General features: G+C 44.5%; 2 protein-coding genes across 11 annotated transcripts in view; both read left to right on the top strand.

Moving 5' to 3' along the window:
* Positions 1–14,459, top strand: part of kif13a (kinesin family member 13A) — a 34,653-nt gene extending 20,194 nt beyond the window's left edge. For 2 of the 9 annotated variants that reach the window (XM_047598647.1, XM_047598648.1), the window contains exons 14-40: positions 472–602; positions 909–995; positions 1,067–1,242; positions 1,635–1,854; positions 2,007–2,169; positions 2,278–2,421; positions 2,529–2,678; positions 2,851–3,015; positions 3,109–3,282; positions 3,366–3,517; positions 3,601–3,733; positions 3,815–3,961; positions 5,113–5,145; positions 6,003–6,102; positions 6,209–6,335; positions 6,426–6,481; positions 6,559–6,683; positions 7,389–7,565; positions 7,650–7,742; positions 7,873–8,025; positions 8,115–8,192; positions 8,287–8,337; positions 8,534–8,624; positions 8,716–8,867; positions 9,990–10,181; positions 10,799–12,002; positions 12,863–14,459. In XM_047598647.1, coding sequence (XP_047454603.1) covers positions 472–602; positions 909–995; positions 1,067–1,242; positions 1,635–1,854; positions 2,007–2,169; positions 2,278–2,421; positions 2,529–2,678; positions 2,851–3,015; positions 3,109–3,282; positions 3,366–3,517; positions 3,601–3,733; positions 3,815–3,961; positions 5,113–5,145; positions 6,003–6,102; positions 6,209–6,335; positions 6,426–6,481; positions 6,559–6,683; positions 7,389–7,565; positions 7,650–7,742; positions 7,873–8,025; positions 8,115–8,192; positions 8,287–8,337; positions 8,534–8,624; positions 8,716–8,867; positions 9,990–10,181; positions 10,799–12,002; positions 12,863–12,996 — 4,608 coding nt within the window. In that variant the 3' untranslated portion in view covers positions 12,997–14,459. The remainder of the gene's footprint in view (positions 1–471; positions 603–908; positions 996–1,066; positions 1,243–1,634; positions 1,855–2,006; positions 2,170–2,277; positions 2,422–2,528; positions 2,679–2,850; positions 3,016–3,108; positions 3,283–3,365; positions 3,518–3,600; positions 3,734–3,814; positions 3,962–5,112; positions 5,146–6,002; positions 6,103–6,208; positions 6,336–6,425; positions 6,482–6,558; positions 6,684–7,388; positions 7,566–7,649; positions 7,743–7,872; positions 8,026–8,114; positions 8,193–8,286; positions 8,338–8,533; positions 8,625–8,715; positions 8,868–9,989; positions 10,182–10,798; positions 12,003–12,862) is intronic. The other 7 variants (XM_047598649.1, XM_047598654.1, XM_047598651.1 and 4 more) reach the window with 5 other exon arrangements.
* A 2,056-nt stretch (positions 14,460–16,515) lies between these two features.
* Positions 16,516–22,024, top strand: rbm24b (RNA binding motif protein 24b). 2 transcript variants are annotated; one of them, XM_047599486.1, is made up of 6 exons: positions 16,518–16,597; positions 16,710–16,790; positions 16,872–17,179; positions 17,550–17,673; positions 17,838–17,892; positions 20,451–22,024. In XM_047599486.1, exons 3-6 carry the CDS (start codon positions 17,009–17,011, stop codon positions 20,809–20,811), a joined length of 711 nt encoding a protein of 236 aa, XP_047455442.1. In that variant the 5' UTR covers positions 16,518–16,597; positions 16,710–16,790; positions 16,872–17,008; the 3' UTR covers positions 20,812–22,024. The 2 variants fall into 2 exon arrangements, with proteins under 2 accessions (XP_047455441.1, XP_047455442.1); XM_047599485.1 differs by having other exon boundaries at positions 16,516–16,597; positions 16,710–17,179.
* The last annotated feature ends 1,572 nt before the right edge of the window (positions 22,025–23,596 follow it).

Genomic DNA, 23,596 nt, shown 5'->3' on the forward strand with positions numbered 1-23,596 from the left:
ACGGCAAAGTGACCCAGATTAGAGCGTGACAGCAGAAACGAGCAGTCCGTGTCTAGATTTTGTAGCTGAACAGCAAACCATCGAGTTGGACTTGTAAGAGCAGAGGCATGTGAGAAAGCAGTCTGCGCAGCTTACAGAACAACAGGCCTTTGTCTGGGCTCTGCAGGCTTGCCTGGCATATCAGTGTGGAATGACTACGGTAATGTGAAATGGGTTTGCTCACTGCAGGGTCGGACATCCTCTAGAAGCTGGGAAGTTTGTTTAACAACGCCCCCTAAATGAAAAAAGAGCAAAGCGCCACAAGTCTATTTTGTTCTGTCCTAGGTTTTTGATCTCCCTGAAACTGACAAGTTCTTACATGAAGTGTTTTTGCAATACTCAGTATATTAAAACAACCTGTATAAGGCCGGATGTGATCACACTCAGATCCGTCGCTGTCATTTCCTAAATCTGTCCTCCACCTGTGTGTAGGAGCACACACGTGTGGGCGCAGACACGTCTCAGGATATTCAGCTCTTTGGGATCGGGATCCAGCCGGAACACTGCGTCCTGGAGCTTTGCCCAGATGGTGATGTCACCCTGATGCCCATAGGGAATGCCAGGTGAGCTGCTATACAGCCAGTTCAGCCATACTCTCTATCTGTCTATCTGTCCGTGTCTCGCTCCCTCTCCGTTTGTCTCTCTCCTTCATGGATGACTGGACCTCAGTGTTTCACATGACCTCACTGTACAGGAATCTTATGACCTGAGCTTCTGACTTTGATATCAGATCCAGCGTCTCACTCCCTCCACAAAAGGACTGTTCCTTCTCAATTAGACCATTCTATTTTTTTTTTTACAGAAAGATTATAATATAAGCGATTTTAACGGCATTTGACATATTCACTTATCATTTCTCTCCTCTGCAGGACATGTGTGAATGGTACAATGATCGATTCATTAGTACACCTGTGGCACGGAGACCGTATCTTATGGGGGAACAATCACTTCTTCAGGTACGAGTCCTTTCTTTTTGCGTGCTAACAGTTGCTGAGTTGAAACTGACCAAAGTCCCGTTGCTCTGCAGGATCAATCTGCCCAAACGAAAGCGGCGGGACCGCTTGAAGGAGCTGGAGAGGGCCTCTCCCAGAGAGAGCTTCGTGGAGGCAGACGTGGAGACGGCCAGCGAGGCCTCTTCTGAGCAGGACTATAGCTACGAGTTTGCCCAGATGGAGGTCATGATGAAGACTCTCGGAAGCAATGGTACGATTAGGATAATCTTCCTTCTGCAATCTACCTTTAGTTTTCCAGGCCACAGCTGTGAAGTCTGTACAGCCAAAACATGATTTAGAGACGAAATACTGTAGAACAAAAGTTCTCGCCTTTCAGTTTAGAAAAAAATAACTAAAAATGAAACAAAGCATTGACTTTTCTTGCTAGGACAGACGGTCAGAAGTTACAGTAAGAAAAAAAACTAAAACTTTTGGGGATTTTCCCAGCAGCTACAGTCAGTCAGTGATGATGCGTCAGCTTAGAATGAAATGCAGACCGGAGGTTGCAGCTGTCCTGTTGCTTTATCCGAGCATCGCTTTCCATTCGTTCCTCTGCGAGTTACAGCTCTAAAGCGTGCAATGTTTCCTTGCCTCCGTGCGCAGACCCCATGCAGAATGTGGTCCAGGTGCTGGAGAAGCAGTACCTGGAGGAGAAGCGCACGGCTCTGGAGGAACAGAGGATGATGTATGAACGAGAGCTGGAGTCTCTGCGGCAGCAGCTGTCTCCTGAAAAGACGGCGCAGCACCACCGCAGCAGCAGCGACCGCCTTCCGTTCGCGACGCACACACCGCACGGCAAGCTGCGACTCTGGACCGAGGAGCGGTTAGTGGAGAGAGCACACACATACAAAATTATTAAAAAAATAAATAAGAAAAAGGCCAAATCTGAGACACAGGATTAGTTTTGTTTATTGTTTTATTGATGGATGGTTTGGTTGATGGTTGAATCGTGTCTGTGTGTTGTTTTTTTGTCAGGGATGAGCTTTTTCGTCAGAGCCTTTCCCGGCTCAGGGAGCAGGTTGTCAAAGCCAACACTTTGGTGCGAGAAGCAAACTTTTTGGCCGAGGAGATGAACAAACTCACCGACTACCAGGTCACTCTTCAAATTCCTGCAGCCAACCTCAGCGCCAACCGCAAGGTCAGACCTCTGAACAGACAGCAATAACGACTACGCTTTTTGGGCTTTTTTTTTGAGTTCTTAACCCTTCAATCTAAAACACGGTACGTCTAATCCGTTTCTACGTAGCGTGGAGCAATAGTGAGCGAACCGGCCATACAGGTGCGGAGGAAAGGGAAGGGAACCCAGGTGTGGACCATCGAGAAGCTGGAGAACAAGCTTGTGGACATGAGAGACCACTACAGAGACTGGAAAGAAGGCACAGAGGAGACGGTGAGATACAGAGGGCCAGAAATAGAAAAGGATGAACAGAAAATTAAAATAAAATAAATAAATAAAGAGCGGTCTTATCGAGTCTGTTACTCTCTTACATTTTCCAGTGTAACAAAGCCAACAGTAAACACTGCGATCCGTTCTACGAGGCCCAAGAGAACCACAACCTGATAGGAGTGGCCAACATTTTTCTAGAGTGCCTTTTCCATGACGTCAAACTGCAGTATGCTGTCCCCATCATCAGCCAGCAGGGAGAGGTGAGGTTGCATCTTTACAAACAAACACGGATTAAGAATGATACATTAATGGAAATCCATCATAAAAAGGTCTCAAAAAACACTTTTTAACTTAACTTTTTTTTTTAAACGTTTTTAACAAATTTTTTTGTTAAGCGAGATTTGGAGACTTTTGCCATCTCTGTGTGTGCAGGTAGCAGGCAGGTTGCACGTAGAGCTGATGCGAGTTAGTGGACCTGTACCGGAGCGCCTGTCTGGGGGAGACGACTCATCGGAGAACTCCAGCGAGAGTAGCTTTTACGAGGTCATGGACACCAACGGAGAGATCGTCCACATGGCAAAGAGGCTCACCTGCAGGGTATAGCGTGCTCATTGATGGGCCGCGGCCGAGGTAGATGTTTTGAAATAAAACTGAGAACAACCTTGATCCTGCTTTATTTCTTTGCTGTAGGTGAGGATCAGGGAGGCCACGGGGCTGCCGCTCAACTTGTCCAACTTCGTCTTCTGTCAGTACACCTTCTGGGAGCATGGGGAGCCCGCCGTGGCTCCTCCCATGGTCAGCCCAGACAGACCTTCGCCCCGAAGCCCAGACGCTCAGTTCACTGTCCAGTTCGATCACTGCAAGGTCAGGATGACTAACTGTTTGGACACGTTTTAAATTCTTGTCACTTATATCATAAATATTATCTGATTCGTGTCTTCGTCCAGGACTACGTTGTGCACGTAACCGATGAGTTTTTAGAGTTTATATCGGATGGGGCGTTGGCGATAGAGGTGTGGGGTCACCGCTGTGCTGGAAACGGACGCTCGCTTTGGGAGTTAGATGCACTGGAGGCCAAGACCCAGACGCTTCGAGACAGGTCAGATGTATCCCATGCACCTACGGACATGAACGCACAGTGGAATTTCACACCTTCCTAATCCTGGCTGTTGCTCGTTGTAGGTGGAGCGAGGTGTCCCGCAGGATCGAGCTGTGGATCTCCATACAGGAGCTGAACGAGCAGGGAGAGTACTCATCCGTGGAGCTGCACCCCGGAAGAGACATCAGCACAGGAGGAGTCTTCCAGCTGCGACAGGTCAGAGAAGAGCCGTGAAGGAGGGTCCTTTCAGGACAAGCTGGCTCGGAACTTCTTATGAATTTTAATTTCTCCGAGCAGGGTCACTCCAGGAGGCTGCAGGTGTACGTGAAGCCGGTCCAGAACTCAGGCACTCTCCCTCTGCTGGTGGAGGCTCTGCTGTCTGTCTCTATCGGCTGCGTGTCCGTTCGCTCCACCAAACTGCAGAGACCACTCGACAGCTACCAGGTCAGTGAGACACGCATCCTGGCATGTTCTCACACATGCGAATGAGTATAGTTTACTGACAATAGGATGATTATTTATCAGTAAGCGATCCTGTATTAAAACGTGCTAAAAGATATGTCTTTTGGGAAACGTATGCTCTTTCAGTATATACATCGATCAGGCATAACATTATGATCACCTTCCTTTCTTATAGTGTTAAGGGCTCCCTTGCGCCTCCAAAACAGTTGTGACTCATCAGATGGATATGCGTCTTTGGCTCCTGTGGGTTGAGGGGAGGGGCCTCTGTGGATCAGGCTTGTTCCAGTGCACCCCACAGATACTTGATCAGTTTGGGATCTAGTGAATTTGGAGGCCAGCAAAAAAGAAAGCTGCAGCTTTTTTTTTATGTACTGCAAATTGCTGGGGTCTTCAACGTTTTCCAGACCAAGGACCCCCAAGCTGATGGAGAGATTAGGCAGGGACCCCCTACCTACTATATGTGTTCTATATTAAACTCAGCGTTATACATATACATTATTGTTATCATTTTGGATTAAAATGTTAAGATAAACATAACTGACATAAACGTACATACATAATAACGTCTTCTACCTCCATTTATTCCTTTACTAAAATATGTTCTAGGTGGGTGTTACATGTCCAAGTAACATCCACATGAATGCCAGGTTCAAAGGTTTCCTGGTAGAACATTGAACTACCCCAAGATGGTCCATGTTATTTTCTTCTCCTGTCGGTGGTCATAATGTTAAGCCTGATCAGTGTATATAATATATACTGTATATATAGATGCAGTATTCAGTAAGTCTTTGTCGGCTTTTGTACCGTGATTGGTGCATCTGTGTAGCTGGCAGCCTAAGGCTTCCCAGAAAACGACATAGCTGAAATGAACTCATTAGTCTCCCGTTTGTTCTGGCACCGCAGCCTCCTGGTGCACAATCCAGGAATTCACACATTAATTCATTTTACAATACAGGAATTGAAGCTTGTTAATATTTCCTGAAGAGCTTGTCATAAAACCCTTGTTAAGTGTTCTTTCCCATCACTTGAGATTCCCAGAAAGTTACACAAGCACAGAGTGGTTCGCTCTGAGGTGCCATGTCAGGCCCTTTACTGGTTCCCCACATTTGACTGAGTGTCTTCTCTCCTGCCAGAGAGAGACGGAAGACGATATGGATAGTTACCAGGTACCCTCCAAGTCTCCTCCTGCTGCTGCTCCCCCTGTAGCTCACTCTGCAGCATGAAGGAAACCCACTGATCATGTGTTTGTGTCTAGGCCTTTTGCTGAGGCAGGAGGCCGAGGACTGTGCCTCCTTTGCCGACTAAAGACGTGCTTTATCAAACAGCAGCTGCACATTTCAATGTTTCTGATGCTGTAATTATCATTTACACCAGCCATTCGTTGGCAGCCACTGACGCAAAATACAGTCCCACCCATGGCTGAGCTCCCAGTCAGCAGCATGCCTGCCAGGGTCTTGTCCTCCAACAACTCCTTTTTGCCTTTCCCCTCTGGTTCCTCGCACTAATGCTACAGTTTGCTTGTCACCACTGGAGAACTGCAGAATTAATAAGCCTCACTTAATCACATGGGCATTGCATGGCTGCTTGATTTACAGTACTGTGCATGATGAAAGTGTGCTGGCGTCAGGAGTAATGTGGTTGGCTTTGAGTGCTGTTCAGTGCTGTGGATGTTACAGAGGTGGGTAAACTTTCTGGGTGGTGCCATGACATTCAGGTAGGAGTTTGTGGGTGCGTGTGAGGATGTGCATGCGAGCGTGCGTAAGTGATGTGTGTGAGAGCTGCAAATGGGTTAAAGGTTGCATTTAAAGGATTTCCAAAATTACAGACCTAAGGCGAAGACAAAAAAATCTGAATGAGCTCTTGCATAGCTTCTCCAAAGTGTTAGCAGTGTCGCCCCCTCCCCACCCTGCCTCAACAGACCAGGCCTGTTGACACTCACTATCCTCTGGTAGCACCTCAGTGTTTTCTGCAACCAATCCTCTGCCCCACTGAGCCAGCTGGCATTGATTCTGTCTGATTCCAGGAAGAGGATCTCAACTGTGTTAGAGAGCGCTGGTCGGATGCGCTGATCAAACGCCGGGAGTATCTTGATGAACAAATCAAGAAAATCATCAACAAGCATGGTGAGTCTCAGACCCTGCACGCAGTGAGGGTCATGAGGTTTTCTTTATTTGACTAGTTTATTTCAGTTGAGGTTAAACATCTCTACTCCGCATCGTACATATTCAGAAAAATCAGAGGAGGACATTGAGCGTGAAGCTCGGCTGGTGGAGCAATGGGTTGGCCTGACCGAAGAGAGGAATGCAGTGCTGGTACCTGCACCTGGCAGTGGCATCCCGGGAGCTCCTGCAGACTGGTAAAAAAAATAATAATAATAATAACTGCATTCACTTCATGTATACCCTTTGCTTTTCTCAAAATAAATCTAACATTTAACTACTTGTAGGACTCCACCTGCAGGGATGGAAGCTCACATTCCTGTACTCTTCCTGGATTTAAACGGTGAGGCAAAAACATACTTTCATTTCGCAGCTTCCTCTGTGGCTTTACAAATACTAACTAATCTTTTGTGCTGCCAGCGGATAATCTGACAGTGAATGAGCAGCTGACCGGCCCACATGCCGCAGGCGTTAACTCCATCCTGCCCAAAGAACACGGCAGCCAGTTCTTCTATCTGCCCATCATCAGGCACAGCGATGAGGAGGTGAGCGAAGGCTTCACTGCCCCCCTGTGGCCAAAAGAGAAAACACACACCTTGAGATATAGCTACTTTTCTGCACATAAGTCTAAGAAAAAAACATGTAAAATCATTGTGTGAGTGTATCGCTTTAAGAAAGAGTGGCCTGGACAGAGTAGCTGCATTTTTCCATAGATGTCTACTTTTGTGGTTTTGTCATACAACCTCCTCCTCTGTGAGACTTTTTGTCAACTTCAGATGTTTCCTCTGTTGTGTCGTCCAGCTTCTCGTTGTTTGGAGATCATTTCTTTCGTGTGACAGACGTGTTTTTGTGCTAGTGGTTTAACAAAGGCTCCGTGCTGAATTTTCTCTGACACAATAACTCACAGACACAAAGCGCATTTTACTTTTAGTGGCTATTTTCTGACAATTATGTGCATAATTGAATAATTGCCCCCAATTGTGTAATTGCGTGGGTTTCAGCGTGCATGGGGGAGTAAAAATAAAAAGAAATCTTCATTTATTTTTCTTTGATGTTGGGCAGCAGCACTACCCATGCAATAATCACTACCTCTTTTACTGTGCTAAACTGTGTCATGAAATGGTAATTAGCCCAACCCAAAGCCACAGCCCACCTACATCATTGTAAGCCGTGTCTCTCCATGTGCTCTTACGTCTCCCACCAGTGGAAATGCATGAACAAAACTCGGCTCTTCTCTTCCTTTTTGGCAGGTGTCCGCAGTGTGCTCGTGGGACTCGTCCATCCATGACTCTGTGCACCTCAACCGGGTCACATCGCCCAATGAACGCATCTACCTGATCATCAAAGCCACGGTGCAGCTCAGCCACCCTGCCTCCATGGAGCTGGTGCTCCGCAAGAGGATTGCTGTCAACATCTACAACAAACAGGTCAGTGTCACACGTGTCAAAGCAAAAGTCAGGTTTACGGCACTGAGTTGTGCTCCGCTGATTATCATGGTTTGTTTCATACAGAGTTTTACTCAGAGTCTCAAGAGAAGAATGTCCCTCAAGAACACTCTTTACTCCTGTGGTGTGAGTTACGAGATAGTCTCCAACATACCAAAGGTACAAGCTCGGGTCTGGTTTGAAAATGGGTTCTTCTGCAGACTTATACAACATGCAGTTTCGTTTTGCCGCCAGCGACCGATTTCGTGGGTTCGTTCTTATCGAGCTTTCTCCTCTGCTGTCTTTCCAGGCCTCGGAGGAGCCGGAGGAGAGGGAAACCTTGGCCCTCATGGCGGCTCGCGGGGACAGCGAGGAGACTCAGGACGGAGAAACCTACATAGAGAAATACACACGAGGAGTTCTGGAAGTGGAGAACATCCTGAGTCTGGAGAGGCTACGACAGGTATCGAGTCACATGAGCACATCACTCGGATCGCGATCACCCATCTGTTATGTGACAACTACAAAGATGCTTCTGTTTTCCCTCCGTAGGCTGTGACGGTAAAGGAAGCTCTGGCTGTTAAGGGGAGACACTTGCGGAGGAGTATCAGCACACCAAATGTACAGCATGTAATTAACACATCAGTCACTGCGTTGCCATGAAAATACTTTACTGTTTGACGGTGATAATAGAACTGACATCATCTTGTTTCTCGCTCTCCAGTATTCATGTAGTAAAACAGACCTGACTGGTTGTGAGGATGAAGACTGTAAGGTACGCCCAGTATAGTTTAACAACATCTTATTTTTGTGTAACTGTAATGAGGCTGCAACTTTTCTGACTTTTTCCCCATGTTTTGGGAATGGGATTGATCACAGTTTAAACACAGGATGCTTTTAGGAGTCACTCTTTGCCCACGTGTTTTTATTTTGATAAGCAAAACTGATGTAAACTGTATCTCACTGTCTAGGACCACTGTGATCACGTAGACACCAACACTAACTGCAGTCCTCTGGATGGCCAACTTTGCACCACACCAATAAAAAACAAGGAGAACTCAGGTAAAATCAAAGAAGTCACTCTACGCACTCTGTGTGTCTAACCGTTACTTTAAATCCAGTTGCACTGTAACTACTGAATGTTCCTGTACAGCCTTGGTTCCAGAGAGTCCCACCTTTTTCGGCTCCAGCCCCTTCAAAGTCCTCTCCCCTCAGCCGCCTAAATTCCTCCAGTCCCTGCTTCCTGTCAGAGAGGAGAACAAGGCGAAGAAAGCCCTGGAGGCCCGGCCGCTACTCGGACTAGAGGTAAAGAGGACAGACCGGGATGTGGTCGTGGTTTTTGTGGTTTTGACGTTGAGTTATTCCTCAGTCCTTGTTTTGTCAACTCACCGTCAGGTCCAGTTTGTTACATTTCACATTTCGTTTGCCATGCCAGATGTAATGTCCAAAACATGACAAATTTATTAACACTAATGAAAATGTTCTGTGATGACGGCATCTAGGTATTTGTGTCACTGCACTGAATGGAAAATGCATGACTCACAGGAGCATGACCTCAGCTGAGGACAGCCCCACCACTTAACTTGACAGTGCTGAGCTGCCTGAGCCCCATGTCGGATTTTGTTTGTGATAATTGGATTTTCCAGATAGTTTGTGGCTGTTCTGACCATTTAACCTAACACTGCATATGTGTTTTCTTGAAGTGGACTAAAAGAGGTGAAGGTACTGGTCGTATCAGGAATACGGCATGAAACAGCTCACGCAAAGGGAAGGTTTTGCGAGTACTGTATACAAATTCAGGTGTTTGTAAATAGCTGCATTCTGGAAAGATTGCATATACCCCGATCAGCCACAACATTATGACCACTGACAGGAGACGTAAATAACTATCTTGTGACAGTTCAGTGTAATACTGGGAAACTTTTGGACCTTGCATTCATGTTCTACGTTACTTAGACATGTAGCACCCACCTAGACCAGACCAGACTCCCCCACCCCATAGCAATGACACTCCTTGATGGCAGCAGTCATCACATCGCAGACACACACACAAAAACGGTTTCGGAACAAATAATGGAAACAGCACAAGGTGTTTTCCTGGCCTCCAAATTATCAAGTATCAACTATCTGTGGGATGACATGGAATAAGCCTGATGAGTTACAGCTGTTTTGGAGGCACAAAGAACAATATTAGGAAGGTGGTCATATTGTTGTGCCTGATTGGTGTGCAGTATTCAGTGATAATGAATTAGTATTTGGTTACATTACACAAAGACCTTCAGTCGGTCTATTTCCTCTTTTAGGACACTTCAGGTAATGTTTTTGTGAAATATTGAAACGCATGTCACTAACTGCGTGGCTGGACTGCCCAGCTCCATGCATGCTGTGTGTGAGTGTGAAGTGTGTGCTGTTGTTCTGACCCATCAGCAGAGCATGCGCTCATGCGTGGACAGCCCTGCACTGCTCCCCTCTCCCTGCCCCTGGCACAGACCCAGGGCAGGCAGCGAGGGCCACTGCAAGCCTTCCACCTCCACCTCCACCTCCACCTCTACCTCCACTTCCACCCCCACCTCCACTCCCACCAGCAGACAGCTCAGCCACACACTGCCACACACTGCTGTAAGTGTAACACACACATCGCACCCAGGCTTACTGTGGTTTACACATGCTTACCCACTCGGTCCTGTAAGTATGCCACTCAGAAGTGTGCGCCTCGACACTTTTGCTTTAAAGACTCAATATGAACCCATTTCCAACTGCTCTGCGCAGATGCCAGTGCATCAGTCATTCTACAGTATAAACTAGCAGCACATGTTCTGTGTGTACAAGCACAATTTAAAGAATGTTTTTTCTAGCGCACAAAATCTTTGCATCAAGTGCTTTTTTTTGGCTTTTAGTGCAAATACACCGAATTGGCAAGAGATTGCTGCATGCAAAAAAACATTTCACAACAAAACACATTTTAATCTTGCCGTTGATCTGCATGGAGCAACAGTGTGCATTACGTTGTCTCTTTTCTTGGTTTAGCATTCAGTGAAATGATAAGTAACATGAAGTTATTAAAACATAGAAAATGTGCCAGATTATCCATGATCCATCATCGCATTTTACATCATTGTCTCCGTTCACTGTACAATAAAAGTAATGTTTGCACAAGCTAATGATCCGTACAGGCTGTAGCTGACATCATGTCGTTTGGATTGTGTCCTTTGTCCCGTTGCTGTTGCTCTGATCAGCAGGACTCTGAGGACGAGGAGACGGACGTGGGCTCGACTCTAAATCTCGATCGCGGCCTTCAGAACCAAAGCAGCTTGCAGCCTTACGTCCCGGAGGACTTTGCAAACTTCGAGATCTACAACGCCACTCTGGACAACCAGGAGGGCTTTCGCTCCAAGGGAAGCCGGTGCGGAGGCGGGAGCGGAGAGCGAGAGGTGTCCCGGAGCCCCACCGCTAGCAGCTGCACTAGCGGCTACTTTTCACACAGTGCCTCCAACGCCACGCTGTCCGACATGCCTTTCAGTGCCAGTGAGAGCTCTGACCACCTCAGCTGCGCCTCCAGAGACTCCCACGATGCTCTCGGGTGTCCTGCCGGAAGAGGCTGCGCCCAAACCAAGTGTCTCTCTGCGGGTGGTGACGCCCAGCAGCCCCCTCTGTCAGCCGGCGCCGTTCAGGACCTGCCTATCCGTTCATCCTCCTCGCCTGTCAGTATTCCCAATTGCACAGATAAGCGGCAGTCGTTCACTCAGTCGGACAAATGTGTCCTTAGCACCAGCCAGGAGTTTACTGACTTTAAAGGGGCTGATGACACTATTGGAGAGGTTGACATAGAACCTTTTACCGAAGGATGGGAGCATGAACACTCAGAGATTTCTACAAACGGGAAGGCAACAGATAACGTTGAAACACGTGACGCTGACAATCAGTTCGTCTCTGAAGTCCCCGGTACTCTAAAGACATCTAATCCTGAAAGTGCAACGTGCAAATGTCCTGATAATGAAGACCCTGTTAGTGTAACCGAATCCTCCCCTAACACCACTATAGTTTGCACTTCAGTCTCCAGCCAAGCCCCGCCTCCATCCCCGGCCGTAATTATTTCCCCTGCACCAGTTCCGCCTCCAGCATCACTAGCCCCGGTCACACCCTTATCCACGGCCTCGTCCTCTGCTCCAGCTCCACGGGCCGGAGGAGAACCTCCGATCCAGGAGCCAGCCCAGGGAGATCTGCCCCATGGCAGTCCGTGTCCCAGTCCCAACCCCAGCAGCGCAGAGCCCTCCGGAGACTCAAGTGGGGATGAGAGCACCCCCGTAGCTCAGCTTCCTGACTGGATGGCGCCTGGGGAGCAGGTGTGGGTGGGAAAGAGGAGAGGAACCGTTCACTATGTGGGAGGGGTGGAGTTCGCTAAGGGGATCTGGATCGGTGTGAAGCTGGACATGGCAGTCGGTGAGTCACTTTTAAAAAGCTTTCTGTTAGTTTAGCTAGACTAATACATACAGAGTGGTGGGAAAAAAAGTTTTCGGACAACCCATGTATTTGTGAAATATCGCATTAAGAATCACTCGTAGGTCTTCATGTGCAGTTTCTTTTAGTATTAGTGCTGCTGGTGTTGGTCATCTCACTGTCTGTGATGGTACATTGACCTCTGTAACCAAATATTGTGCCATTCTCTGCACTGTTCCATCGAGGTCAAAACTGGATGTTTCAACAAGATAATGCTCCTTGCCACACATCCAGGATCAATAGAACTCGGCTCCAGCAGCAGCACAGTATCCAGGTCCTAGAGTGGCCGGCTCAGTCCTCGGACATGAACCCCATTGAAATTCTGTGGTAGATTATCAAGAGGTCTGTTTCAAAGAGCAAACCAAAGAATTTAGAAGAATGAATTTGTGTTGACACACCTTTTGAAATGCAAAAAAAAAGATTTTTCCACAAATATTTCATGATAATATTTGAATCAGTGTCAAATTTTAAGGGTGTCCCAAAGCTTTTTTTCCACAACTGTACATTATGAAGCAATAATAGCTTGATATATGTTATGGTAAGTTAGAATACTCGCGGTCAAATGAACCCACAGGGGGAGTCACAGTGCAGAAATAACTGAGGTGGACATGTTTGTGGGTTATTTAAAACCACTCTAGTAAATATCTTTTTATGAAAAGATAAAATGTAAAATGGTTTGAGAGGAGATTGAAAGAAAACACAACAAACATCAGACTAAAACAAAGCACTGTCTTCTCCTGCGTATAAAATGTGAGCACAAATCAAATCAGTCCTCATATCGGCCGTGCTTCGATCCCCTGCAGGTAAACACAACGGGACCGTCCAGGGCAGAGTGTACTTCCGCTGCCCCCCAGGCCACGGCGTCTTTGTGAAGCCGTCTCGTCTCACCAGAGGTCCACCCTCCATGGACACAGAACCCCAGACTGTGATCAGATAGGACGCGAACAGGGACCCGAAAGACGGCAGCGACCCGAGCGTGGTGCTCAAACCCTGCGTGTGGACAGCCGGCTGACTTCACCGCGGCTTCCCTCACTCCATCCCTCTGACCACTCTAAGTGTGATGTATTCTGTAGGACTGTATGCGTTCCTAAAGCATATCTTACCGTTGCATTTTATTGAAGGTTATATATCCGAATTACTGTTCACTGAAGAAAAAAAAAAAATCACTATGCACATATCTGAGTTTTCTCAGATTTCTCTATTTTTATAGAGAACTTTTAACTGGGAGTTCTTAAGGAATATTACCTACATACATTTTTTTTTTTTTTTTACATTGGTTCTGAACATTATAGATAATATTTTTGTATTTGACCATACATCCCCCTCCTTCTGAGGCTCAGAATGGAGTAATCTGGGATATGAAGATTAAGAATGTACTACTGTCAATGAACATTGATACTTACATCAATATGATATGTCAGGGCTAACCAAAGAACCACGGTTCCATATCTGCTGTCACGTTATTTTTCTAATCTATGTACTCTACGGAGGTATTCACTATAATTCTGCGTCCAAGTAAAGCTTAGTGCCATATCTCGAGGAGTAATGCCACGTACCCTGAACATAGGACAGACCTGCGAAACCTGAGTTGCCCTCGGGGGTTTTGCAGCTATAAATGATCCTGTTGATGTACTGTAACACTGTGGAGGAAATAATCCCCATCCAGCATGAGACTGTTGCTGTTTGAACGCTTGCACTGGAAAGGATTCTTGGAGAGTTCGCCGACTGTCTTCCATATTGGACCGACGAGATGCCTGAACTGAACGAAGCAGCCAAGCTCTGTCCGTGGCCTGGATGTACTGATGCCTTAGTGCCCTGTTCGCATAAAGAGAGGCACATGAAGCCGAGACTGCTCGATGAGCTCCTTCACTAGTTCACTGAGTTAGAAATAATAACTAACTGTATTGACCTTAAACCTGTATGTACGTCACGATGCCCAGAGGTGTTCAAGATGCCATCCTGCCTTGCTGACTGACTAATTGAATACCTTTTTTAACTGACTGTCCACCTGCTCTTTACGTTTTGACTGACTGATGTGTAACACTACGCGTTGAAAGGTACTCGAGTTTTCACGCAGAGGATTGAACGGATGGGCGATAGACAGTATCAGGACAAAGAAAAACGTGTTGAATAATGGAGAGGAACTTTTTATTTTTATGGAAGAGGTGAACTGGCTCGAAATAGCTCAGTATTCAAGCTGTAATTTCAAGTAAATGAGAGAAACCCAAGACCTTACTTTAAAGAAGAGAACAAAGCTGCTCTCCCTAATAAGGAGTTGTAAATAGAAATGTATTTGAACATAGTATTTACACTATTATAATGTACAGAATTGTATTTATAATGTATCTGGAACTGTTTTAATTGGTACAAAATGTTCTAGAATAGAACATTTGAAATCAGCGTACTTGTCTTGGCTCTTCATTTGTCCCATTCGAGGTTACCTCGTTTGAATACTTTAGCCACACAGCACAGTACTTTAGTACATTCTTTGTTTTGTCTCCAAGTCATTTTGGAATTTGCGATTTATTTATATGAATGGAGGCATAAAATGGCATCTGGTATGAAAAAGTGTTCCGATAAAGTGATACAATACGATCTGACTGACATGTTTCCAGGAGATATCTTAATGTGTAATCTGAGCTTTCTTGCAGGGAGATTGCATTCCTAGATCATTTTGAACATTATAATGATAATGTAGGAGCAGCATGATCTCAGTTATTTGAGCTTTTGATTCCCATCTTTAGTTGGGGTATTTTTTTATTTTTTCATTATCCATAATATGAAACCCCATATCTATGCTCCAGGGTCCCATATGTCCCTCTATGACCTTAAAAAATCATTCAGTTATTCTCCATCTAAAGTGAACCAAAATAAGGAGCACATCTGTAGTTATATTAAAAAATACATATATTATGTATACTTAACCAACTGTAACAGCAGAAATTTCCCAGTTGAGAGTGATACTTGACTATTTATATATTTATTTATTTTCAATAAGATGAATCAGCAGTGGCATTTGCACCACTCTCTTGCTTCATAGTGCAGGGCAAAAAAAAAAAAAATGTCTCCTGGAGATTATGTATGGTTGGAAGATGTGTGTCTCTGACTGACGTCAAGATTTGAGCTGTAGGAACAGAACGTACCTCCTGGTTATTTATTGGCTGTCCCTTGATGTATTGAAATATTGACCCGCAATAACTTCCATGTGGCCAAACACATGATCCTTCCAGATGGTGGCATAAATAAGGAAATGGTGCCAGAGGTTGTCACTTCTGAATTAATACGATTCAGTTAAAGTGCCCTCATTGGGTGCGCTATATATTTATGTGTTGGTATAATACTTTATCAGCACTGGATAGAAGCAACGTAATAAATATCAACAGATATCTACAGATAAGACATCTTATTCCTAATTAGTCTTTTTGACTGTGGGTTTTAGAAACTGCTGTGACAAATAAAAGGTAACAAATTGTGGGTCAATTACACTGTCACTTAAAACTGACCACTTTTATGACATGAGAATGAATCAAGCACTGGCCTGCAAATTTGAGGTACTTGTACTTTACTTCAGTATTCCTATTTTGAGCTACTTTACACTTCCATTACACCACATTTATGTAACAGATTCAGTCACTTTTAAGATTAAATCATAGTTAATGAAAGACCTTAAAAAAAAGAAATGGTAACATTGTTAAAGGGTTGAGTTGTGGGTTTTAAACTTTTCGGCCTGCACCAAAAGCAGTTTCTTGTCAGGGTCACATTCAGATGTCTGGGGTTGTTAAGAGCTTGCACTAAATAGTGAAAACTTTTGCCACAGGGCAACATTTTTTCCTTTCCCATTACAACAAAAACAAGCTGCTTATGCACCGATACTTTAGTATTAATCTTTCGTGATATACCGATAAGGCATGGCATGATGACCACATTCCTAACATTGTGTAGTTCTCCCTTGTGCCTCCAAAACAGTTGTGCCTCATCAGATAATGGACGTGGGTCTTCTGAGGGCGTCCTGCGCTGTGTCTGGAAACAGAAAGTTGTTAGTGGGGGGCTTAGTGTCCTGAGGGTTGAGGGGAGGAGCCTCTGTGGATCAGGCTTGTTCCACTGCATCCCACAGATACTTGATCTAGTGCATTTGGAGGTCAGGTCAGCGCCTTGTGCTGTTTTTCATGTTTGTTTTTCCTGTCAGTGGTTTCAATGTTGTGGCAGACCGGTGTTTAATGATATATCTGGGGGAGTAAATCAGTAAAAAAAATCCATGTAGGACTTTTAATTGTAATGGAGCATTTTTTTTATTTATTTCATTTTCTGCTGCGTTTTAGATCTGAAAACTTTTCCAACCACTGCCATCAGATTTATTTTTTTTCCTGTCAGTTTTGGGCCTCTGAAACAAAAATATATACGTTCACATTTCCAGTAACTGAATATTTAAATGGAAACTTTCAAAAATTGATAACTTTATTTTTTCACAGGAAGTGGTGCGCAACGTTGACTGCATGAATTCCCTCGGTGGGGCACCGCTCCATGATTCACACTTTGAGGTTAAAGAGCATTCATACTCTATCTGACGGAGTGATCCTTCCTAAACTTTTGTAATTCAAACAGCCTGTCACCTGTTTCTTTTCTGATCCGCACAATGTGCCCTTGCCACAGAAGCTGCAGCAGCTGTGCGTCAGTAGGTAGCCCGAACCATAGCCTGGACGCGGCGCTTCGCTCTGGATCTGGATGGGTGGAGTTAAGTATCTGTGTCACACACACTGACAACTGGGAAACCTTCACAACAAACTAACAGGTGTCCTCCTCGTCCTCCTTCAGACCCGCAGTCACACCACCGGGGGACCCTGACTGTCCGCGCCGCGCACTGAACGCTCTTCTTTCCTTGATCTGACCTTTAAAAACTGCCTGGAAAAAAAAAAAACAGCAACAAAAAATTTTAATCCAAAATCTCTAAAATGATGCACTCGGCGCAGAAGGACACCACTTTCACCAAGATCTTCGTGGGAGGTCTTCCTTATCACACAACGGACTCGAGTCTGAGAAAATATTTCGAGGTGTTTGGAGACATCGAGGAGGCTGTCGTTATCACCGATCGGCAGACGGGGAAATCCAGAGGTTATGGATTCGTAAGTATGAGACTTGAACGTTAACGCTTTAAAGCCGGCGGCGCACGTGCACAGGCGCGGGGATCAATTGAACAAGTATGGGCACCCATCAAGGCTGGAGCAAGAGTCCGTAGTTTGCGCCCTGCAAGTTTGGAAACCAGCAGGTTTGTTACTGAATACTGCGGCCAGACTCGGACCAGTTGCTCTCAGGCATTATTTATTGAGGATAGACCAATTAGGTAATTGTAGTGAAATGTGACCTGACTGCTCTGCTAGCTGCTCAAAAACGTATTCAGTTTCAAATTAATCTGCAGGCTGTCTGATACAAAAAGTGTTTGCAATGATACAATTCCCATGCAGGTGACTGAAAAAAATGTGTTGTTTCATTTAGGTGACCATGGCAGACCGGGCTTCGGCTGACCGAGCCTGTAAGGACCCCAACCCTATAATAGATGGAAGGAAAGCCAATGTGAACCTGGCTTATCTGGGGGCCAAACCAAGGGTCATTCAACCAGGTGAGGGTCGGAACCACAGCTTTATTTCAGATAAACACTCCAATCCACTCAAGGATTTCGAGGACTTTCTTTTACAAAAAAAAAAAGTAAATTTACTTTTTTTTTCTTTTAATCTTCCCTTAAAGCATCAACATGCCTTTAACCGTGACCTGTTTTAATTCTAGGATTTGCATTTGGTGTGCCTCAGATCCACCCGGCATTTATCCAGAGACCTTACGGGTATGTAAAGCTTTAAAACCTTAAATTCCTTCACACCATCTGTCTGTATAAAATGAAAAGCTGCCACTGTCTTTAATGATCTCCTTTAACCTGATTGTTTTAAACATGTATTTATTATTGTTGCCTCCACCTATTTCATCCTGAGTGAGGACATGTGAGTGTTTCTGTGTGCCCCTCTGCTTGAGGTTGACTGTGAAGGAAGTGAGCGTTTGTCCTCAGCCATGCGACAGGACTTGACTTCATGTTGTCTGTCTCTCTCTGATCCGACAGGCTCGGTTACGGTTAAAATAATGAGGGGACAGGATGATTTGAGGAATAGCTGAGTCTGCCTTGAGCGCTAAAGTCTTACCTGTAAACATACGCAAACGAACTGAAATGGTGACTAGATGCATGGAAGTCTTCTGTTGTTGTTTTTTTTTTCCAGTTTTCTCCTAGTACATAGATTGGTGTGTGCCTTGTTTTCAGTATGATGTGGTGTTCAGCTTAACTGTGTGCTTATTTTTACTTGCAGTGGGGGAGGTTGGGGTGTGCAGGAGTTTTTTTTTGTTGTTGTTGTTGTTGTGCAGACTTTTATCAGTATGTATAGGGAGTTATAACTCTGCAATGGGGTGATGATTCCTTTCCCTTTTAATGATTGTGCTTTAGCCTGTGGTTCTTTTTTTTTTTTTCCTCCCCGGTTTCTAGTTAACATTAAGTTGATTGTGTTTTGTTGTCCAAGGGGGGGTGATGAGCACACTCGCCATGGGTTCATTTCAAAATCGATCCCCTGCAACAAAACAGAGATTAGTTTGCATGTGGGAGTTCTTTTTCTCTTTTCTTACCCATGGTGCTGTGTTTCATTTTTTTTCCCTCCAATTAACATGTTGCTTTCACTTGTAGCTTACACCTATAGGTACACGTGCATTTTTTTCCCATCGCTATCATCTAACAGTAGCACTACAGACAGAAAAACAACACGCAAGTCTGTCGATTGTATGAAACATTTCAAAAATTGTCTTTTTTTTAATATAAACGTAGACAAACTAAAAAGGGCACCACACTATAGGTTGGAGACGTAGAGCTTAGCCACTCTCTTGGGCAGCAGCTGTTGGCTACAGTGATCTGCACGGCCTCTCAAATTCAGATGGAAAATGGGAGTCACTCAGCGGCGCCGTTAATAATGTATGGCACAGACAGAGCCGCTCGACTGTGGACAACAGGTGGGCCGAGCCATGCGCCCATGAAGCCTTTTGGTTATGTGCTGGGGATTACTCATGTGTCCTAGTGATTTACAAAGCACCTTTATTTAGCTCTCAACTTGCAATATGACAAAATGTTCATCCCCTTGCTCTCAAAAAAGGTCAGCCGTGACCTTTATCCCTTCTTCATATTAAAACACAGGGAGGTGACAGAATGTTCGTTTCTGTTGTCCACTTGAAAATTACTGATCGATCACATTTTAAATAAAATAAACCTTTTAACATTTTTGTGATCATTACGAAGCTATAGTGAAGACGAGGTGCCAGCTTCTAACTTTTTAACAAGGGCACCACTTTTTTTTTTCTTTTAATATATATATATATATATCAGCTGGAACACCTCATGTCTGATCATAAAGAATTAAATTCGGAAAAAGCCACTGTGATGGTGGTGCGGCGGAGGCAGCCGTCGCAGTTGACGAGCGCTCTGCCATGTGTTACTGAAGGAGAAGATCAGCTTGTCCTTTGGAGATGACAAGGGGAGCAAAAATAGCATGCCTCCAGCCTCCCTTGTCAGTCAAGTTGGCGTGTGTATGTTTGCGTGGGGGTGTGTGTCTGTAAGAGGGGGAAGGGGCACTCGTCTGCGGACGGATATATTTTACACCTGCTCCTCAGTATATTTACCGAGAGTGACTTCAACACACGTTTAAGCTGGGAACAAGTTTACCCAGATACCCAGCCTCTTGTGTATTCATTTATACACCGATGCACGTGCAAAATATTTCTCTCTAAATGGGGGATCTTCTTCACGTACACAGATATCTTCTAAATTCATTTCTTTTTCCAAACGAATGAACCCGCCAGAATCTCTTATACAACTAAGCGCCCACTTGAGAAGACCCTGTGTGGTTAAGCCAATTTTTTTTGCCCTCTTTGTCTGTGTTATTATTAACATGTGTGGGCATGCCTGTAAGTGTGGCGTTGTTGTGTTAGTACGTGGACAGAATAATGTCCACCTCTTGTACTGATATGTTGTGGTTTTTTCGCGATAAGCTCGCATTTTGTCAAATATGGTTTTCAGTGAAACACTGGGTGCCCAGCTTGGCTGTGTCTTCTTTTAATGCCTCACCGTGTTTCAGATTCAGGTGCTTTCTGAAATTAAAAGCCGCGCTTGTGTTTTCCTTGTGGTTTTTGCTGCTTTTTAACTTTTCATTTCTAGGTAGGGTTTTGTCAGTTGTTAATGAATGGATTTGCTGTGTTCTGAGGACTGGATTGACATATTTGGCGCCTGCTTTTCGGTTTTCCAGAAATTAGCTTCAGCGTTGGAAAGATGGCCAGCCGTGGCTCTGTTTTGAACCCGCGTGTCTTTGTGTCCTACAGGATTCCTGCCCACTATGTCTACCCCCAGGCTTTCGTCCAGCCCAGCGTGGTGATCCCTCATGTGCAACCTTCTGCTGCTACAGCGACAGCTGCCGCCGCCACTTCCCCATACCTTGACTACACAGGAGCAGCTTATGCCCAGTACTCTGCTGCTGCCGCCACTGCTGCCGCCGCCGCCGCCGCTTACGAGCAGTATCCATACGCGGCTTCACCAGCGCCAACAAGCTACATGACTTCAGCAGGGTATGGATACACTGTTCAGCAGCCGCTCGCCACTGCCGCCACCCCAGGAGCTGCTGCTGCTGCTGCAGCCTTCAGCCAGTACCAGCCTCAGCAGCTCCAGACAGATCGCATGCAGTGAAACACGAGGGCTTCTTAGAGGAGGGGTGGAAGGAGAGGAAGGAGGTCACCTCCTCCCCATGAAGAGGGTGGAGTTTGGAGGGTCAGTAGAGGCTGAACGACGGTTGTCACTCACAAGTTTTAACTTGTTTAACCTTCTACCAAAGAGCCTTCGGTAAATGAGGAGACAGATGAGGAGTTACTAAAATGTTTTATTCAAGTGAGATGAGTATTTTGGCACTATTGGATATATATGAATATTTATTCAGCAGTAAAATGTTTCATGTTAACTGAAGTCAGCTCACTGGACCTCATGTCAACCATTGCTGAATTTTGTGTACATATTTATATATATATTGCAATGGAACTTGTATAAAAAAAAAAAAAAAAAAAAATCCCAAGTGCATTCATGTCTTATGATCAGGTTTTTTTCCACACTACTTTGAAGATCAACCAAAACACTTTCACACATGAGGACTGTATGTCATGTCATCATACAGTTTTGAGTATTTAATAGTTTTGGACCATTATTTTGTTTAGTAAAGATATGCAGACCTAGAGTTGTTTCATTAGGACTGTTATCTTTTTTATATATATATATAACCGTTTGGAGTGAGATAGATTAGACACACTCAGATAGTTCTTTAGGATGTTTTTTCTTGACAGTGCATAACACAAAATCTTGAGGTGACGGCTGAAGCCAGTAAAAGCACTCTTTTTTTCTTCCCATTTAATTTAAAACCTCAAGCAAGCTCAGCAAAAGGGAAGACACACTGTTGAATGTGAATTGTTCATTTTGATAAAATGTTTCATAATGTGCCTTTTAAATTATGCTATTTATGTATTTATTATGAAGCCTTACAGCAATAAATCCTTTGTTGTTTAAAATGTTAGCATGAAGCCTACTGTACAAAATATCCAGTTATGCTGCTGCATTTCTTATGATCAAGAGCATACGATGGATATTTGGCTGCGCTCTGTATAAAGAACAAATAATAAGTGGAAAGGTAGCAATAAGTCCAAAGCTTTTTTCTGTTTTCTGTAGATTTAATATTGTCTTGAATAGATTCTTAACTCTTTGTCGCTTTTTATACTTGTTTAATAAAAGTGTGACAACTTTCAGATTTCACGTCTTTTGACATTAAATGTTTTCTAATGCAAAGGCATTTTACCTTGTAATGCATGACTAAAATGATGCAGATGTCTAATTTGAGAAATAAATTGAAATGTACGTACAGCTTCCTCCTTTTTCTTTTTTATTCTTAAATACAGGCATTCAGTGTGATGCCTGTTTTGTTTGATGAAGGCATGCTATGAGACGGTCACTGTTAAAGAACACAAAACCTGCAGCAGATGGCAAAATTATGCATTACTGAATAAGTGCCCTGTTTTGTTATGTGCTCTTCCTCTAGATCTAAACATAGCCATGTGACATTCACATAACCTGTTTGACTTCTAGGAACCTCAATACTAGATATAAATAATCTAATTTTGTTACCAGTTTCCAAGAGAGATTGAAACCCAAGTGGTCAGATATGTATCCAGCATGTGAGCTGACTCACTAAATAATAACATTTACTCAAATTGCTCTGCACTTGGGACACCCAAGGGGAGTCATTTCGCTCTTAGGCCCATGGATCAGTGTAGGTGTTTGTGTAACATGATTCCCTCTTTTCACATTGCACAAGTCGAAAGAAACACTTTCCAAGTCGGTGTCATGTTGATCAGCAGTAATGACCCTGAATAGCTTGTCTTTTTTCCATGTGAATCCCAATGAGTCTACTATTCACATTAATGTATCTTGTGGCTAAGCAGCTGAACGGTCACAAGCACGTGGAGCGTTCAATGCGCGTCGAATTTATAGCAGTTGCGTGTTTTGGTTACTATTAACAACCGACAGTAGACGAATGCTTCAGTTACAGGTTGGCGTCCTATAACACGGAGTGTTACCAAGTGTTACCAACATTAAGCCAGGGTAGCCAAAGGTGTGTCATTATTTTACGAATTATGAAAAATGGGTGGACATTTAAATATATTGTATTGAACAAGTAAATACTAAGTAAATTACTAAGTAAACTGTGCTGCTGAAACTGCAAACATTTCCATTTCTCACTCCTCGTGAGTGACAGTGGAAGGTAGTTTTTATTTTTTTGTTTTAAAATATATCCACGAATAAGAGTCCAGTGGCGACTGAAACTTTAATTTCGCTTTTTTGTTTTTATTGGTTTTCGCTATTTTTTATTATTTTCTCCCCTTGTTGAAATAGATATGACCATTGTGTCGTGACATTTAATTAAATAATGAATGAATGTATAAATAAATAAATAAAAGACAGAGACCAACTCCATTTCAATGGGAACCCGAATGTGCCAATGCTTTTAAGACCGGTGACTGTTCGCTCGCTCATTTTACAGGAAGTCGGCGTCGTCACGTGATTTCATTTATCATACCGCTGTGGTCACTCAGGCCGCTAAGCGTCATGTTCGTATATTGACATTTCATTTGATTTAGCTAATATTCCAACGCATTTTCCCCCCTCTGCTCCCCGATCCAAGGCAGCGATGACCACCGAGAAGGCGGCTTCTCTGGTGAGTCCCAAAACCTTGATGTGGGACTCATCCGGCCGTCAGTAGTCGGGAGTCCAGCCTTACCTCCCACCTGGCATGGACGTACCAGTCTCAATGATGTACGGAGGACCTGCAACCGGTGGGCTGCCTTTCTATCCACCGACTGCTTTTGCACCTGGTGTCCCTGCACCTTTCAGGGTGGCCACAAGCTCCCAGGGAGACTTTGAATATGGCAACCCC

This window comes from Mugil cephalus, chromosome 11 (assembly GCF_022458985.1).
Source record: "Mugil cephalus isolate CIBA_MC_2020 chromosome 11, CIBA_Mcephalus_1.1, whole genome shotgun sequence".
Lineage (NCBI taxonomy): Eukaryota > Metazoa > Chordata > Actinopteri > Mugiliformes > Mugilidae > Mugil > Mugil cephalus.